Source organism: Patella vulgata, chromosome 1, assembly GCF_932274485.2.
Source record: "Patella vulgata chromosome 1, xgPatVulg1.2, whole genome shotgun sequence".
Classification (NCBI taxonomy): Eukaryota; Metazoa; Mollusca; class Gastropoda; family Patellidae; genus Patella; species Patella vulgata.
Window position 1 is genome coordinate 91,055,338 of NC_065879.2, and position 20,252 is coordinate 91,075,589.

The 20,252-nt window shown below is 36.1% G+C and overlaps 1 protein-coding gene and 1 long non-coding RNA gene across 2 annotated transcripts; both read right to left on the bottom strand.

Moving 5' to 3' along the window:
* Nucleotides 1-9,855: 9,855 nt before the first annotated feature.
* On the bottom strand, nucleotides 9,856-15,592 carry LOC126817094 (uncharacterized). The gene is made up of 7 exons (XM_050543910.2): nucleotides 15,428-15,592; nucleotides 14,025-14,333; nucleotides 13,386-13,685; nucleotides 12,895-13,191; nucleotides 12,044-12,334; nucleotides 10,168-10,458; nucleotides 9,856-9,997 (listed from the first exon to the last, which is right to left on the bottom strand). Exons 1-7 carry the CDS (start codon nucleotides 15,585-15,587, stop codon nucleotides 9,909-9,911), a joined length of 1,737 nt encoding a protein of 578 aa, XP_050399867.2. The 5' UTR covers nucleotides 15,588-15,592; the 3' UTR covers nucleotides 9,856-9,908.
* Nucleotides 15,593-15,623: 31 nt separating this feature from the next.
* On the bottom strand, nucleotides 15,624-19,567 carry LOC130010548 (uncharacterized). Its single transcript, XR_008789250.1, has 5 exons — nucleotides 19,459-19,567; nucleotides 18,743-18,778; nucleotides 17,363-17,404; nucleotides 16,274-16,558; nucleotides 15,624-15,707 (listed from the first exon to the last, which is right to left on the bottom strand). It is a non-coding gene; the product is annotated as an uncharacterized LOC130010548 (long non-coding RNA).
* Nucleotides 19,568-20,252: the final 685 nt, after the last annotated feature.

Genomic DNA, 20,252 nt, shown 5'->3' on the forward strand with positions numbered 1-20,252 from the left:
AAACAAGCTTTAAACATTTATCTAAATGTCATGCATATACCGCGTGACTGTGTAATCCTTCATTAAATCCTGGCATTAAATGTCAATTGAAACCCTTTCCTTCGGTTCTACGTTCGTAAAAAAATGTAAAATAAGGGCTTTAAATATCAAGCGCAATTCTTGGCGATCTCAGACCATGTGTGTATTGATGTAATTTATAAAGGGAGATAACTATCTCTGTTAACGTTTCTTCAAGATCAAATGCGCAATATACTTTGGATATTTTACTTTAAGATTTGGTTAATTATTTAATTGGTAAAACATTGTTTTATAACCGGATTGTATTTTTGTGGTTTCGACTTGCACTACACGTGCCATGATTAATCTACATCCGTCGTAAACGGTCACTGATAACTGATATAGGTTTGATTCGCGGGGAATTTTAGATTCACGGAAGTCCTTTCCTTATGCATAAACCACATTCCCGGGGATTTCAAAGTAAACTGTTTTCCCGGAGAATTAAATAAAGACCGTATGCGTGTACATGAGTTCGCTTTCAAACAAACCAACACTTTATTGAATGAAGCTTTTGTCAACTTTGAGCCGCTCATGGTAAGAGTATATTGAATTGTCACAAACAGATTTATCCAGAGTTATACATTGACTGATTATTACAGGTTTTTTCTATCCGTGTTAAACTATTTTACTTTACTTTTACTAGCCAGACAATTTTCTGATGTATAGCTCGACCCAAATGCTTACCTTAGCGTATCTTTGCTTTCGTGTGTTACGTTTAATTTGTAACGTGGTTCTACAAAGCGAGCAGTAGCCAGCATGCTTAACGTGCATCAGCAGACTGTGGAACCGGTACCAACAAACACACAATGTTGATGATATACCTCGTTCAGGTCGTCCTAGAGCCACTACACATGCCCAGGGGCGATACATTCGAGGACAGGCGGCGAATCAGCTTTCTGTAAACTTGTACCAAGTTACAGGAATTCGAGTTACACCCCAAACTATTAGAAATCGGCTACATGCAGTCCATTTGCATGCGCGACAACCGCGTGTTGTGCCTCCATTAACTCGTCAGCACATCGCAAACAGACGTCAATGGTAGGCAGCGTAGAAATTGGGGTAATCGTCGATGGGCGCGTGTAATGTTCTCAGATAAGTCCAGATTTACTCTGGATTTCACCGATAGGCGTGGTCGCGTTTGGAGGCGTGTAAATGAGCGTCATGCTAACGTTAACGTCAGACAGCATGACAGATTCGGGCGTGGGTCTGTTATGGCGTGGGGAGGAATAACAATGACTGACAGGACGGACTTGCATATTGTTCAAGGAAGGGTCAATGGTGTGTACTACTGTGACCACATCCTGGCACCGATAGTTCTGCCCTTTGCTCAACGTGCAGGTCGACGTTTTATCTTTCAAGATGATAATACCCGTGCCCACCGCGCTCGTGTCGTGAATGATTACCTCCAGCGTCACCATAATTCCATATGCTTTGGCCAGCCATGAGTCCTGACCTTTCCTCATAGAGCATGTCTGGGATATGATCGGGTGACGTGTTCGTCAACGTCAACCGACAACACTGCAAGAATTGGCCGTGGCACTGCAAGAGGGGTGGGTCAGATTGCCCCAGCTCGTGGTTGGACGGTTGGTTGGGAGCATGGCACGACGGATAGCTTAATGTCTGAGGATTGGTGGAGCAATTAGTCATTATTAGGACAAAAATCAAAAACGTGCATTTTCTCTTTTGACAGTGTATCTATATGCGAGTGAAATGGGTCCGTCAGATAAGCCACCCTTATGAACTGTTTATGTTCATGTGTAGGCAATTGACCTGTTATTAACATACACTGCTTAGTGGTTACCTCTAATAAAAACGGCAGTGCATTTCCACAGCTTTGTATTGTTCTGTATATCCCCTACTTTTTTTGAAGAGTATATATTCAGAAATATCTCCCTCTGTAATACAAGAAAAAAGTTTTTGTAAGTGAGAGGTCTTGTACCTCATGGGTTTTCTGTGGGTCCTTCGGTGCACCCCCCCCCCCCCCATCTAGTCATTGTTATAGATTCCTAACTGAGCGCGAATTATTGAAATACATTTTTTTTTTACCGCGAAATGAAATGTGGTTTTATGCACGTCAGCTCCAACCGAGCTATATTGCTACGGATCGCAGCCCTTTCTATTGTTCACTTGGTGTCTGTGAGCCATTATTTAATGCGGATTGATATTAAGTAATGTAAAGTATTTAAACTGTGTTGGCGTTCTTAATGTCTAAACAATGTGATTTGGTAGACGAGATGGAGGGGGGAATGCTGGGTTGAGTCACTATACCACAGAAAAGCATGCAGTCAGATGGGTTGAATCTTCCATGGCATCTCGTTTACTATTTGTTACAGTTTTCCGTTTAATATTTAATGGGGTATATATTTATACAAAAGTTGTCAGCATGTGACAACTTACTAGAATTTACAATAACACTTGCATTGATAACATTGTGTGCGTTTATCACAAACCACTTGAACTGTTCAATGCTTCATTGTGCGGCTCCTTGACTTTTACATTGACGAATAAAATCGACTGATATCTGATAAACTAGGAGCGGCTTTATATTTTAGTATATGCTAGTTCAGACTTGGATTTTATGACATCATCCGTGCAGTTTGATGGATATAATTGTCATTTTGTATAATGATGTCACCTTGTAAGTAACAACTGGCTATACGTGGAGAAATGTGCCTGTATTGCTAAGTTTCATTTGTAAGTGAAGCCTGTAGCCTATCACTATACGCCCAGGACTGTACAGCACAATGAACGCCTTCGGTCAGCTCCCGGATTTATGCGTATTGTGTCTTGTCCGTAAAATCTGTCTTGTGTAATTGTTTTTGTGTGGTGCAGTCCGCTTGTACTTAAATTTAGACCAAAAAACGAGTTCCCGTATACACAATTGGCGTACACGTAAAACAACGTTTGAAGTCGACGTGTGCTCGGTTGGAGCAACACAATCAAGTCCGTTCATTCATTTATTTCGCAACCTGTAATAATGTTAGGGGCTTTTTTTTTAAATTCACGAATAAGTTAGATGACACGTACATCAGGGAACATGAACTATGATTTAATACATACACATGTTTAATTTGTTTAATTGCTAAAATATACGAAAAACAAAATGATTCCGGCAAGAGTCTTGTGTCAACCCTCTAGTTAACAACAAAATTATAATGAACTGTTTACTGTTTCAAAGGACTAGCCTTGGGAATGCTATTTGTGGTGATGTGCCCAACAAAGATTGTGCCAATGTTTCAAATGTGTCCAACAATCCAACGATTGAACTTCCAACCAATGGTTTGGAAATGTGGGAACGGCCTTTTAGTGGGTTGACTCGAACTCAGGCTGTTGATGAAACATCACGATTTATTTGCAACATCATCAAAAGATTTAGGAACAACAGGATTAAACATAAAATCCGAAATACTATTACGATCATCGTATCGGTATGGAAAGTCTCTCTTTGGAGATAAAGTGCGGTTGTTTACCCCCTTCGGTGTCAGCAGGTATACCCAACAAGTTTTTCAAACATTGGAGTGGACCCTACACCGTACTTCGAAGAGTGACCGACATCACTTACGAAATTGAGAATAATCAGTTATCGGAAACAAGTGGTTCACGTGAACCGACTTCGTAAATTTACGAAACGGATAGATGTGTATAATAGTGATCATAACGAGGACGCCGCGGTGTGTGATGACGACATAGAGGACGGTAACAATGACGATCCGGACATCCAAGGTGTTGAACCGCATATGACCAGGAGTGGTAGAAAGGTTGTGAGGCCATCGTATCCTGATACCTACTTTATGCCGGTAATATGGCAGCGTCTGCCACCCCTAATACATGCAAGTGCCTTGTCTGCAAAGATGCTGAATTCAAGAGCAGATCAAAATATGAGAGACAAGGTAATTCTAAAATAAATAAATTGATTGAATTGGAACTAGTGAAGGAAGAGAGGGAGCAAGATGTATGGTAGTGGAAAAGAAGGGTGTGCAGTCTGGGGTGGTGACGAAAAAGGAATGTGGGCCCAGTGAAAGTCACCCATTGCTAGTGTTCCAGCTGCGACTGAATATAATTCGAGTGCAGGAGAAGGGAAGTGAGTATGGGTATGAACCCTAATTAAATTTGTTCCCCTGTATTCTGATGTTAATTCCGAGGAAGAGGAAGAAGAGACTGTTCAAGAAGATGCCAGGGAAGTTGCGAGTTTGCTGGTGAAGGAGCCCAGAGATATGAGGCCGCTGATTGGTAAAGTAAAATGAATCACTACGACGGAAGAGAGGATGGGAAGGTTAGGAGAGTGGCCATCGAAGACGAGTAGGAGACGGATGCGAATATGTATAAGAATGCGATGGTGTTATTGCGTGTGAAGCGACTATAGTGTAATTCGAGTTGGTCCCAACTCATTATAATTAATTGTGATTTGACTCATCTGTGATTTAACTGTGATTTTTTAAAATTATTTTCATCCATCTTTTGTTTTCATGAGTAATGTGATGACCGAAATATCTATTGTTAGTGTGTTGTTGGTTTTGGCGATCGTCTTTGGATTCATTTCTATTTCTAAATGCAAGATTAAAACTTTTTTTTGCTTACTTTCTCACATTGCTCACGGCTTCCGTCAATAAGCACCCCCTCATCTCATTTTAATTCTCAAATCAATCATCGTTGTTAATAAATTAACCTGTAATTATCGCGGTGTCTCGTTAGAGAGACTTCCCCTCAGCGGGAAGATGACGTCACGCCACCTGATAAAACTCGGGGGAAGGAACGTTTCGATTGGAGCGGAGATAGATCGATAGGTAGTGGAAAGTGCCTAGTTAGTGTCTTGGGATTATTGTAAACCGCGTTTGATGGCGGCCTATTTTATGGTCATGATTGAATCCTATCACTTGTCCTATTACCAATCTGATTTCGCGTTTAGGACTGTGCTTATCAGAATTCACATGTGTTCAAAATTAGCTCCTGTAGTTGCTTTAACGTAATTGTTAAGCACCTGTGGTTGAGCTGTAGACAGTCCCTTTCTATTTGTAAACCGGTTGCAGCTAGGCCCTTGTGCTGTGTCTCCTTTTGAGAGGTTTTGCTGTGGGTATTGCCCGTGGAAGATGTGAGTGCCTAGGTATTGCTGCTGGACATCCATTGCCTAGGTACAGAGGTTAGACGCTCTAGAAATATGAGTATACATGGATTAGCGGAGTTCCTGTTAACCTCGCGACTATAAACGATATTTTACATGTGTACATAATCGCGTGTCTATTTCGCGTGTTGTACTATTTGTGTATTTGTATTTATTATACTAAACTCTATGATCTTTAAAACATTGTTTGATTAAAACAATGTATTTTGAGCTGATTCGGGTTAAGCGGTTGGATTTGGGTCCAAGCGAGGCGATCAGTAAATTAATAGTCACGTTGTAACGTTTTACCTGACATTTACCCCGTTCTTCCGTGACTCGAGGCCAGTAGTCCGCATTGCCCTATTTTGGTTGTCACATAAATAATTTGGAAACTTTCTCATTTTGGAAATCATAAAACTTGATGCATTTTTTTTTGTTGATTAAAGAAGCTGGGTAAAATAAACTTTATTGATATTCATAATATCTATTGTGTAAAATATAACATAATATACTATTCAAAAAAAGTAGGGGATATTTGATTTTGGGGGCATAATACTAAAATATGCAAATGACTACGAAAAAAGTCACTATAGAACCTAACAGAAGAAACATTTCCAGTTACATGTGACGCCCAAACGCACCAATAGCTACCGCATGGAATGCAGGTGATCCTTGGGATCATCATGGGGGTCCAACCCAAGATTTGCACGACTCTGACTTTGAATGTTACAGTCATTGTGGCATTGAATTCCAGGGTGGAAACATCAGTTTAATTGTTTTAGTGACCAGAAAACAAATTTTGATATGCGTCGGCTTACCCAAAATGAAAGGTTACGTGCTCTTGGCATGCTACAGATCGGCACAACACAGGCGGTTGTGGTGCGGACGATGAATGTTTCTCAGTCTGTCATAAGCAGGCTATGGTCCAGATACCGTGATACACAATCTGTACAGGACAGACCACGCTCAAGTCGACCAAGGGCGACAACTCAAGCCCAGGATCGATTTATCCGTACCTTGGCCTTGAGAAATCGTGTCATCACAGCAAATCAGATCAGCGCTCGTCTTCAAACAGACACTGGTGTGAGAGTGAGTGGCCAGACGATTCGGAATCGACTGCATAGGGGTCACCTTCGCGCCCGACGTCCTCGCGTGATCCCTTGTTTGAGAGATCATCACTTTCAGGCAAGACGTCGTTGGTGTAGGGATCGTCAACACTGGGATAATCGACGCTGGAGCAATGTGATGTTTTCAGATGAGTCAAGGTTCACTGTTGATTTTTTGGACAGACGTAGGAGGGTGTGGCGTCGTCGAAACGAGCGCTTCCAAGACGTTAACGTCATCAGGCATGATCGATTTGGGGGTGGTTCTGTTATGGTGTGGGGAGGCATCACTGTTGCTGGAAGAACGGCTTTACATGTTGTTGCAGGGCGTGTTACAGGCCAGTACTACCGGGACAACATCTTGGCAGTCCATGTTGTGCCGTTCGCACGACGTCATGGCCGCCGTTTCATCTTCCAGGATGACAACGCAAGATGTCACAGGGCCAGGATCGTTACAGGTTACCTCCAACAACAGAACATCACCACATTACCTTGGCCAGCACTGAGTCCCGACCTCTCCCCCATCGAGCATGTCTGGGACATGCTTGGACAGAGGTTACGTCAACGTCAACAACGTCCTGCCAATGTCCAAGAACTTGCTGCTGCGTTGCAACAGGAATGGGACAATCTGGACCAAAATGACCTTAGACGTCTCATTAGGAGTATGCCACGTCGGGTCAATGCTTGTTTGGCAAACAGAGGAGGATTTACCCGTTACTGACTTGGTTGTGATGCTGTGGTAACTTTGCTGTTTGACCCCGGGTATCATTTTACCCTTATAATGGTCAGTCTGTGCCTTACTTAGTCCAACGATCATTTGGAATAAATCGATGAATGTGAACTTCATTTCATTTTGTCATTTGTTTCTTCGTCAGTTTCATTAGGTGACTTTAATAACACTTAAAAATCAAATATCCCCTACTTTTTTTGAATAGTATATAACAAATCTAAAATAATATACCAAATCTAAAATAATATTATCTCCAACTGCCTCGCGGCATAACATAAGAAATCTAAAAAAAATATGAACACAAACCGCCACTGGTTGTCACATAAATAATTTGGAAACTTTCTCATTTTGGAAATCATAAAACTTGATGCATTTTTTTTTTTGTTGATTAAAAAAGCTGGGTAAAATAAACTTTATTGATATTCATAATATCTGTTGTGTAAATTTGTAAATAAATTTGGGATAATCGACCCTTTTAGTAAAAATAAATGTTTGTGATTTCCTTAATGAATGAAATTTAATCAAAACCTTAAACAATATAATTACACATAAAAAAAACAAGCATGCCGTCAAATAGATTGGTAGCATCAACACAAATCCGCCCCAAAATGCAAATATGAACACATTAGAACTTCGCAAGAATCAATAACGTTCAAATACGGGCGCCAAATAAGTTGAATCAGGTACGTCCTGTGTTAGGGAATCACACGAGTTTGGGGAATAATCATTTGAGTCATGTATGTACTGTTCGATAATATTTATATTTAAAGCCACCAACAGATCGCCACTCAATTTATCTGATCCCCTGTCACTTCCTGGTGTGAAATTGCTGTCAACATCTGTATCTTGGACACCGTTTTCTCGTTCTCACAAGGGTCTAGTATGTTACAAGTATAACAAATCTAAAATAATATAACAAACAGCGACATAACATAACAAAACAAAATAATATTATCTCAAACTGCGGCATAACATAACAAATCTAAACTAATATGAACACAAATCCGGACATAATATAACAAATCTAAAACAATATAACAAATCAGGAATAATATTATCTCATAACAAACAAATCTAAAATAATATGAACACAAACCCAGACATAATATAACAAATCTAAAATAATATACCAAATCTAAAATAATATTATCTCCAACTGCCTCGCGGCATGCGGCATAACATAAGAAATCTAAAAAAATATGAACACAAACCGCCACATCATATTCAAAAATAAAAAAACCCACCCTAATTTCTGGTGGTGTGGGGGAGGGGCTCTTTATCATTGGGGTCGTTGGCTGCAGTCAAGTCAGACCCCCCCCCCCCTCTCTTCATCCGACACTGACATCTACACAAAACGGAAAAAAACTAATGTTGGGGTGCCTCTTTATCATTGGGATCGTGTACTGATTTTTAAATATACATTATGTTTTCAATATAAGGTTTTAGACAACAACATCAATATTGACTGCGTTGACGAATACTGAATTCTAATTCGTGTTCTCATTTTCGAATATTATGTATAATATTGAGTTTCAGGGTTAGCTCCTTTGAATCATGACTACTGTTTAGAAAGTGATAAGAAATTATACAGTAGTCATTATTTAATACACATTCTTATGACTACTCAACACTAATTTAGATACATGTCATGTGCCATGAACAAGTATATTTTACAATATCAATACAGTATTATCGTGTATCGAAACCAACCCAATCAAAGAAAACGAACGTTTAGATTTTTTGCTACGGGGATTTGGAGTTGACTGAGGTGAAAATCTCACACAATGATTGCTCTGTAGAAAGGGGAAATAATTACTAGTCGGAGTCCATATTGTAATACAATTAGATAAGTGAGATATATTGTATTATACAAAGTAATAACAAATATGTATTAAAATAAACATATAATAATTTATTAAAATAGACATATAATAATGTATTAAAATATAATGTATTAAAATAAACATATAATAATAATAATAACACATATAGGTTCAACAGGAGGCATTAATTTGTTTTGACAGTGAAGTATATTTTGAATAAATGCAAAATGCAACAGTTGCCATCTAATATAGAATTTATATTTGCACAACCGGATTTATATTGTAAAGTGATAGATTTATTTATAGAAAATTTTAATTAAAAAAATATCTGATTTTCTTTTCCATATTTAACCTATATATGCATAGCATTATGATATTTTGTTTTTAATTATGTTTACTGTGAGATTTTATTCTATTTATGTTTATATATTATATTGTGATTATTTGTTCTGGTTTGTCTGTCGGCCACACCATAAGTGTGGCGCAATATAACCCTGTTGGAGTTGACGTATCACAAAACACCATTACATTCACAACACAATGAAATAAAACAATTCATTCGACGGGGCAACAATAAAACAATAATAGATAAAACAATAATAAATGGAATATATATGTATATAAAAAAATAAAACAATAATAAATGGAATATATATATATATATATATATATATATATATGTGTATATATATATATATATATATATATAAAAACAATAATAAATGGAATATATAAATTGGAAATTTAACCATTTTAAAATACAAATGTGACATTATCCTTTGATGTTGGCGTATCTAACAATATATTATTCCAGGTGGAAGTTTTTCGATCGTGTGAAATGCACATACGGGATAGTTTCTGCATCTATGTTTCACCTAATATCTTGACCATACCATTACACCACATGTAAAAGTGTCGAATATAAATACTATCATTCAAAGCATATAATTATAATAGTATTAAAATAACCAAACATAACAAATTAAAATAATATAATTCTGTTAACCTAATTATATATAATTAGTACAATGATTCATTGTGACAATTTGGATACAATTTCTAGCTGTACTTACAGTTTATACCGTTTAAACAACTTATCAATGATATCGTCCCAAAGGCTTTAATTGAATTGATTCTGATTGCAGTAGTGTATCTGTGTCTCCAGGTTCTTCTTCCATATTGACATCTGAAACCACACAAACATACCCATAGGTGAATTCAGTTATAACATTTCTATATTCTAATGAATAATATTATTTTATGCAATTGCAATCATATTTTTTGAGTTTAACTCTCCGTCAGTTCTATTTGGTTCAAATAACCAAGCGAATGTTAAAAATATCTAGAAAACAATACCTTTGTCTAGTTCATCTGCTACGTCAACAAGACCAACTTTTCTTAATAAATCAATTATTGTTAATAGGACATCTTTACCACGGTAACTCAATAAATCAAATAGTTCTCTAGCACCTTCCTCGCTGTTATCCTTTCTAATTATCTCACGGTCGTCCTTATCTATAATCTTCATTTCAAACAACTCTTCTGTTATCTCCGGCAATTTATCTTTGATATTATCGATCAAGAACGTTTTATTATGTTCCCATATCTCATGATGGTGTTCATCCATTTGTTCGAATCGCGACAAATCTGAAAACCAAAGAATGTGTTTAAAGCACTGAACAAAACCGAACCATAATAAGAAACATTTGAGATATTTTGGGTATACAACCTAGAAGCAGGGACGTTTCTCGAATGAACTGTGTATAATGTGAAGACAAATCTATAATCAATTCTATTATTATTTATACCAGCGCACTAATTAATTTAGTGAGTAATAACTCCAATATCTCGACTTTTATTACATAATATATCTGTGCACCTTTGCTTGCTGATCTGTTTCTCTATTCGTAGGAAGCCGATTACACACAGACGCTCGTAAAAACTAATAAATGATCAGTCAGACTTTTTAATTTCACTTATCGATATATCGATAAATTTTTATCACTTAATAATCCTAAATTTAGTGATTATGTAGAATTCATATATCCTGATGAGTTCAAAATTAAAAACACCACTGAAAGTGACAATTACGCTTCCTACTTGGATCTGCGTCTCGATTTTGAAAATTGTCATAAACTGAGTGTTAAATTGTACGATAAACGTGATGAGTTTGACTTTCCGATTGTTAACTTTCCATTTATTAGTAGTAACATTCCAATATCACCAGCTTATGGAGTGTTTGTGTCTCAGCTAATTCGTTACGCGAGAGCTTGTTCCTTTTATTCTGATTTTTTAAGTAGATCGAGGCATTTGTCATGTAAGCTTCAACTACAAGGATACTTGCGCACTAAACTTATTAAAACCTTTAAAAAGTTTTATGGCCGTCATATTGTTAACACAGTTCATCGCGTGCATTTTGCATACCGATAGTTCATTGGCCAATCACGCTATTTTACCGACATTTCGCCTAATAGTTTGGATGCAGCTATGGCGGGTGTGGCGCCAGGCAGGGTAAGCTTACTCTTCTGGATCCGGACACCTGTTACCACTGTTTGTCGTGTATTTTGTACACGAGGAGCAGTCCATTTGCTTATTACACTATTTTGCTTGAATACACTATTTTGCCTATAACGATTTTTAGGACTTCGAGTTCTGTCTTATGGTTTGGATTGTTCGTACTTGGTTTTATTTTATTTATTTAACAGATGAGTTCTGGAATACTAATGTATATTGCCTGTAGCATATAACTGATAACGTTGACAATAACGAACAGAATGCCCACTCTAGATCTATAACATGATACGCCCGTTTTCGTTAGCCCCAGTTGTACGTGGCAAGGAGTAGGGTTGCCTGTCCAACCTCGTAGGTTTTCTCCGGGCCCTTCGGTTTCCTCCCACTGCTAAAGACCCCTACGAGCAAGCGAATTATTGAAATAAAATACTAAACCATATGCTAGTCTCGAAAAGATCTAGTCTGTGACGAGTGGACGTTAAACCCCATTTCTCTCTCTCTCGTTAGCCCGGGTGGGGAGGAAAAGTAGGACGATAAACCCTTCTTCATTTTGTATTAGATTCTAACCCACAATCAGTTTTACTTAAGGTCAGTAGCAGTGGGAGTTAACCGGACGACCCGATGTTCATTAGGAGTTTAGCCCTAACAGCCATTTATATAACTCATACGCTCTTCATCGGTACAACGGACATTAAATGTTTTCAGAATAAAAATAAAATACCTGATTCCAATTTGTTGGCTACTTCTTTCAGATCACAGGCATTCATCACTTTTATTATACGTGGTAGTGAATCCTTGCCACGAAATCTCAACCGGTTTACCAGTTCAGTTGATCGTTCTTTACACGTGCCGTTTTGAAGGTCATCTTTATCCTTGTCAACTAGAATCTTTTCAGCATGCAACTTATCTATTAACTGAAAAATATTCTTTTCGACACTTTTTATTATGCTTTTCCGATTGTCTTCCCATATTTTATAGTGGGGATAATTCAGTCGTTCAAATCTCGAAAGATCTGAAATATAATGATAAAAATAAACTTACAAAACAAAATATAGGTATTATTTCAAGCTAATGTTTTCAGTTTCGTAGAACTTCCTCTGGCTATATCATTTGCGTTACGACACCATATGCTCACATACGACAATACATACAAAACACTGTGCAGGTCGGAAAACGTATATAAAATTGATTAAGGACTGATTAAAGATAGCATTTATATTTGGGAATTCTAAGCCACGTACACTATAAATAATCCCTTGTATATCTCCCGATAAACTTTCAATTCCAAAACTTAAGATTTCATAATTCTAATCTATAAATGTTTATAAACGTGCAACCTCTATGTACATTCAAAGGGTGAAATTTTGTTTTTTCGTGGGGCTGTGTATGGGAACCATCAATGGCATATGCAATTCTAAATCAGCTTTCCTCATATCCTTCTCTGAACAGCCTTGGCATGTGATAAATCTTGAATGATAATCCATGCGTAATCTTTTGGTGATTTACGACCATCCTGATACGTGATCAGAATAGGCTTATACTGAATAATAGTGTGGAATACTTATAAAATACCTGATTTTAGTTTTTCGGCTATTTCCGGCATGTGTTGCTCTAAGACCATGATTATGGCTGAAAGGACATTTTTGCCTCGGCCGCCCAACATTTCCACCAGTTTTGCTGACCCACCAGACTTGTTATCTTTTTCAGCTTTCTCAATTGTCTTCAAATCATGAACGTCCAATATATTAGAGGATCTAAATCTTTCTTTTAAAGTGTCCAAATGTGGTTTAAAACCTTCCCGCAGATAACCATTATTCGCCTGCCATACCAGATAATGCCAGTTATTCATTCTTTCGAAACGGGATAGATCTGGAAAATTAATAATGTGTATTATGTTTAAACGCATTTAACAACCATTCTTTATGACATATTGTTTAAATTCATTTAAGAAATAGTATTTGAATTCACGTAAGAAATATTATTCAAATTCATTTAAGAACTATTATTTATATTCATTTAGGAACTATTATTTATATTCATTTAGGAAATACTCTTATTCTTACATGATTCAAGTTTCTGTGCAACCGTTACAAATCCACCAGATCGAAGAGCTTCTATTATATTTGGTAAAACATCTTCCCCTCGTTCACTTAAAATATTTACCAATTTAATAGCACCTGCTCGTCTACTAATGTTTTGATGTAATTCTATCTCTTGTAAATCAACATTTTCTAGTATTTGTCTTTCCAGTAATTTTTTAATTACATTTGTCAGAATGAACTGCGTGTTCTTCACTACAAAGGTGCCATTGTCTTGCCACACCCGGTAGTGGTCATCTTTCATTCGTCCGATACGGGATAAATCTAAAAGCACCGAAAACAATTTGTTAGATCCTATTCCAGAATAGATAATATGTAATTTTCCCAATCATTAATATTGTCCCTTGTTCTTCATAATCCCGATTGTTTTGTTCGAATACGACCTTTCGGTTATGCTATGTAAGAGTGTCAGGTAACATTTTCGACCCAAAGGTTTTTATCAACATCTTATGGAAGTTCTGATGACCATTTATAAACATCCGGACATAATGGGTGACGTTTCAGTTTTTAGCTTTTCGCTTTGATACCTGAAATCCAGATTTAGATTAGTAACATTCATATTTGATTTTGAAATCATGGTTTATAATTATTATGCAGACTTACCAGTTTCTAGTTTCTGTGTTACGTCACTAAACCCATGGTGTGTCATCGACTTGAGTACATTAATAATATCCAGAAGGACATCTTCACCACGTTCAACGAGAATCTTTACAAGTATACACACACTATTCCACCCGCCTATCTTTTTACCCAAAGTAATTTCACTTTCATCATCGTCATTAATAATATTTCCTTCAACCAGTTTAGTTGTTAAAATATCAATTTTCTCTCTGGCAGCTACCATGAATTCTTTTTCATTTTTCGCCCATACCATATAGTGCCTGTGTTTCATCGATGTAGTTTGCGATGCACCTTAAACAAATACCAATATGTAATTGTTGTAGTTTGCCTATTATTCTTTAAGTCTTAATTTCGAGAAGTTGTTTTTACATAATGTTTTATATTGTGGCATCTATTATCAAAATTTTTATTCTTATAGGTATTGTTTAATTGTCGAGAGCGAGACATTAAGTAATATATTTTACAATATATTACGCAATGTCTTAAGCTCGAGACCATTAAACAACTTAAAATACAGACACTCCGCACGTGCTTTTACAGTGAAATACGTCACTCGAGTCTAATAATCCAATAGTATAATTAATGTACGATTGGCAAGTTGCCCGTACGATTATTTAAAATAATGGTACGCCAACATCAAAGGGTGACGTCACATCTGTATTTTAAGACATATTAAAGTCCGATCAAGCCAAATAAGAATTAAATATAACGTGTAAGAGCATATACAATATAAAGTGTAACTACAACGTAAAAAGCTATTATGTAAGATGAAGAGCTGGCAGTCAGAACATAGATAATGCAAAGGGAATATGCTAAACATTTCAGTCAAATTACTTCACTCTAAGCCGAGTTATCACCGTTATATGAACAGCATAGCCTTAATTGTCATTTCCACCATTGTGAAGATCATAAACAAAGTCTTGATTATCCATTTTTAAATTAAATCTGTTGAAACATTCTAGCATCCGATGACACCGGGAGTTGATTATGGTCTTGGTCAGTTAATTAATAATTTATATAACACTTAAGTACTATCGTAAGACCTCCAATAATCAGATTTAGCTCTTGCATGGTAATCTTGATTATTTTTGCGTTATGTGCACACACCAGTGTAGTCTTTAACAAAAGTCTAAATAGTAATCCATTAATTACATAAACTAACTTTAAAATGTAATTGTTACTTGCATATTAGTAACCGACTGCCATTTGACAAAGCTGTAGAAAGAACTGCATAAACCGACTTGTGTCCAATCATTGCATGTCCCTTATGTAACATGACCGAGAGTTTCGCTTACTTTATTAATAAAGTTAAACCTGACTGGCATATTCTTAACCCATTGCTATTTCAATAAAGATTTAGAAAGAATTGTATGCTGTGTGGTTACCTGATTTAGATTTCACTACTTTAGGTATTCCACAAGCTTCTAACGCTTCGTTTATATCTGGTAGGATATTCTTTCCTCGCTGACTTAAAATGTTTAGAAGCTTGATTGCACCTGTACGTTTACCTACAGCTCTATGTATACCAAAGTCCTTCATATCCATGTCATCAATAATCTCTCTTTTAAAAAGTTCATTTGTCCATAACATTTAAAACCAGCGTTGGGTAATTTTTCGTCCATAGTGTGTAGTCTTCATCTTTCATTCTTTCATCTTTAGACAAGTCTAACGGACAGGAACAAATAAAAACAATTACGATTGGATCCAAAGACTTGGAACGTTAAGATAGACGAAACTGGTTCTAAAAGCATATTTTAATATTAATGTAATGTGAATGCATAATTATGCAGTTATTTATATTCAATGTTTAAATGTTTTTTGTAATTTATAATCAATTATGTCCGGTGAAATACTTCAACCGTCCAAACTGAGAGGCAGCCGTTTCCGCCCGCTTATTCCATTCTACGCGTTTTTTTTAAAGTATTATTTTGACGTTTTTGAATCACCTATTACTAATTATTCCCATATTGCCTTGTAAAATAAGTTGTTCTTTGTTTGTTACACATGGCACCCAACACCATAGAGTAAACGGCAAGATAACAACATCAATGTTGATTGAAATGGACAGATATTGAAACCTAATTCGTGTTTTTAATTTGTATATTATGGAAAATATTGAGTTACAGGGTTAGCTCCTTTAAAAGTATAAAGCATGAATTTACTTTGAAGTTTTACTTTATTTCGTAAAAGAGATCTTTAGAAAGTAATTGCCTTGAAAATAATACACAAACCTTTGTCTAGCTTGACTGCAATTTCTTGCAGTCCATCAAACTCTTTGAAGGTTTCTACTATTATAGACATAGCATTTTCTCCACGTTCCGTTAACAAGTCTACAAGTTTATTTGCATCGTTAAATGGGTTGTCCTTGGCCAAATCCTTAAGGTTATCAGCAGTAACAAGATTTGTTCGTAACAGTCCAGTCTTCACGTCATTAAAATGATTCATAACAAACTGACTCAACACATTATTGTTTTTCCTCCATACTTTATAATCGCTGTACTTCATGTACGGGTAATCTTTAAATAAAAATAATTAAAGCTTTTTGATCAACATAGTATCGTTATTTTTAAACCATATTGCACTCCTTGTTTTTGCTTTAATCACGAGAACATTATTGTAATAGGGAGTCGCGTTCAATCTGATTAAAACACAAATTCTATTTCGTTTCGTTTTTTATAGTTCAAAATTTAATTTTCTATGTCTTTACTACACTAGGATCTGAAAGAGTTGTTGTATAACCTGATTTCTGGATTATGTGAGGGATTAGCCAATGAAACGGTCTTTTACGGCGAGTTTTTGGCATGAGGTGCACGGAACTGTGGGTAACCCACTAGGAACATAAACGCTGATTGGTTAATCAAATGTCTGACATCATAGGGTTTAACGTCGCTCGTATTACCTCTAACGCGACCTTCGACTACAACTAGTCAGATCTTCATTTAATAGAGGCCATCGAAGGTATACAAAACTAAACAGTATATAGATGTGTATTTTAATCAGATTGGAGCCGCGTTTGTCCAGTGAGCCAGGTGTTGGCTCGCTTACCACATAGTACGGGGATCGCTGCCGGTTTGTACACGACGGATAAAATCGCATCAACATATTTGCACAAAACTATTTATATTTTCAACAGCTGGTCTATCCTACGTACAGATTTCATCACTGGTCACTGTCTGCTTTATTTTTACTTCTTTTAATTAACTTTAAGATTGTTAATCGCCATATGAATTAGTGGATATGTGTTTGCAGCCATTTCCAGTAATATCGACAAGGCATATTTTATGTCTTGACAAGAAAATGAAAATCGATTAGCAGCTTACCTTTCCCTGATTGGGCTGTATTAAAATTTATATCTCGGTGCCCTGCAAAAGTTAAAGATGCAACATACAAGTATATAAAACGTTATACCCGAATTCCGCCAGTTTCCAATTTTTGCAACCATTCTTGAAAGCGATTATTCTCATTTTCTTAGCCACGGACACAGAGTTTTTGTTTTAGTTGAGTGGCCTAATGTTACAATAATATTATCTTGTTATTTAATCTTGTGTTTTGAAAAATTGTTTTGGGGGAAAATATTGTCCAATATATTGATATTACTGTAGAATTTGGTAGTTATGTTGTTTTGGATGTGTTTGTTGTTTTGAATTTTTTCTAGTGATGTTGCACGGCATCTTTTACTGGAACATCAATTTAGATATGCAACCTCGTGTCTAAAACCGCTCTATGTATACGTGTGGTCTCACGTGTTTCATACTGGAATATGGGTACCTCAGATGAACCAATATATAGTAGATAACACATTCCTGTTTGAGATTTATCTTGTCCGAATGGATAAATCTAGATTGGATCAATCCGAATGGATGAATTCGATACAGTGATGTGTTTATCGATATAATAGGAATGTTATATTGGTATATATCTTTGTTTGTGAGGATTGTTTCGTAGGAGTTTTGAGTATATTGCAACCGACTTTATTGTTTACTCTATGTCTCGGTGATTAAACAACTTCTCAGTCGATAATTAATATGTTTTAATGCGCAAAACACCCAGACCCTTGACACGTGATTATGACTAATATATGAACGATACGATTCATTGCTGTCCAGAATTTATGGTAGTTATTATTACATGTGTAGGTATATCGTCGCGAAAATGCTCATTATTTGTACTCTACCCCCTTTCCCATTAGTTCTATCAACTTGGAAATGTAATATTCATGTACCGCATCCCACAAATCACCGAATCGACATAGCACCCGCGTATGTTGTTATTTCTATTCAAATAATACTTTCCACGCCAATTGCTAACACCATTTTGGATTTTGGCCATCATATTGTGAACCACTCGTTTGTTGGACGAATCGGAAATTGTGGTAAATGAGTCCGACTACCAATAAAATTCGCATATTACAAGGGACAGTTCGTCAACAATGTTTGTAAAGTTGAAATTCAGAATATTTTTGGCTGGCATTTTATATTTTCTGCTCTCCTGATGTTAGTCCTTAGTTTTCAGTGGTAGCAACCTACAAATAACTTCACCTGGGTCATTTCTATAAGAAACCATCGCCACACCCTATTCCCCCCAGAATATGATGGGTCTGGGGTGTTGTGACCCGACTATTGTTATCTCCTAATTGCTAATGAAAATAAAAACCAAGAAAATCAGTAAGGAACCATATATGAAATCGATAATCTGCCTACCTTTCTTTGCATGTTTTGCTTTTCTTCTTCGATACCCTGAAATTTATATATACATTATACAAATTGTTTCCATGTTAAATTTAGATTTCTTTAATATAGTCTTAGCGAGTAGATTCAATGTTAATCGAGTTGAACATGTCCTAGATATAATTTAATATAAATTACTATAGACCAAGTTGTCTTGATAGCCATAAAAAAAACTTAATCAACAAGCCAGAAAATATTATCGGTCGAGGTTTTTTTTAAAAAAAAAAAAACTGCCTCTAGAAGATGAGCAAGGTTAATTCCTACCAGAGTGTAATGAAATGAGGTATAACGTCTCATTTTTCTGCACAAGGATTTGATGGCTGGGATAATTTCTATGGAAGACCAAACATCACTTTATTCAGTGTTCTTATATAGATCTTAATTCATAGTCCTTAATTCTTTTCTCTTCAGCTGTTGTCGTATTCCGACATTTGTACACTAACATTAAAATTTGTATCAATATTTAAAGTCTGACTTGTAAAACAAATATCGATTTTAAGATACAAATGTTAATTTTAGTGTACAAATGTCGGAATACGACAACAAATGAAGAATTAAGAAATAAGGACTTTGAATTAAGAACTAAAAATAACTCTGATTAAATAGTTGCTTGGTCTTCCATAAATTACATTATATTCTATTAACAAGACAACGTGTAATGTATCCCTTACTCGATATAAAATACTCACGTATATAAATGACTACAGTTACAGCTACGATAACAACCTCAACTACAACAATCCCGAATAAAGCAAATAAATATCTTGGGTGGCTTTCTCTTATGGACATTTCAACAACAGGGGGTTCTTTCTCTGAAACAGTAATGATGAATTAATTTAGATTGTGAACCATTTCGCTTGACGACATTTGTGAAAAAAGTAGGTTAGTGACGGCATAATACATTTTATTCGATTTGATAAATGTTATAAATTCTAATTTACTACCTAAACATCACGGATGCGTTCATTTAGGGTGCAAATTCTGCCGTAACTTTCTTCTTAATCTCTTCTTCCTTTTATGTAAATCCTCCAGGTTCCCGAAACATCTTGTGTTATATGTAACATAATTGGATGGATGTGTAAGCTGAATCACAAACTGACCAGATCCGATGTGTCAAACCATCCCTGCCACACATACTTTGCTTTGGCTTTGTCGCCGTTCTCAAACCGGATGTAGCATAGAAACAATGACTTATCTTAAAATATTTTTATATTAAGCAGGGTATAAGGTTTACAAGCATACGTCTACATAAAACCCAAAGATAAAACGTATTTAATTCTCTCCTCCCCACTCATCTTACGCTTCAGAGAAATTACTTCTGGTAACGTTATATCTGAAATGGGTCTAAAGATTTATCAACGCGCATGTCTGTTTAAAGGCTAATACGCCCTCAACCTAGAATGCGCCAATACTTGATTGGTTAATTTAATGGTGGAAATATTCATGACATCATATCTGGTAAAATTCCTCGTTATTTAACTGA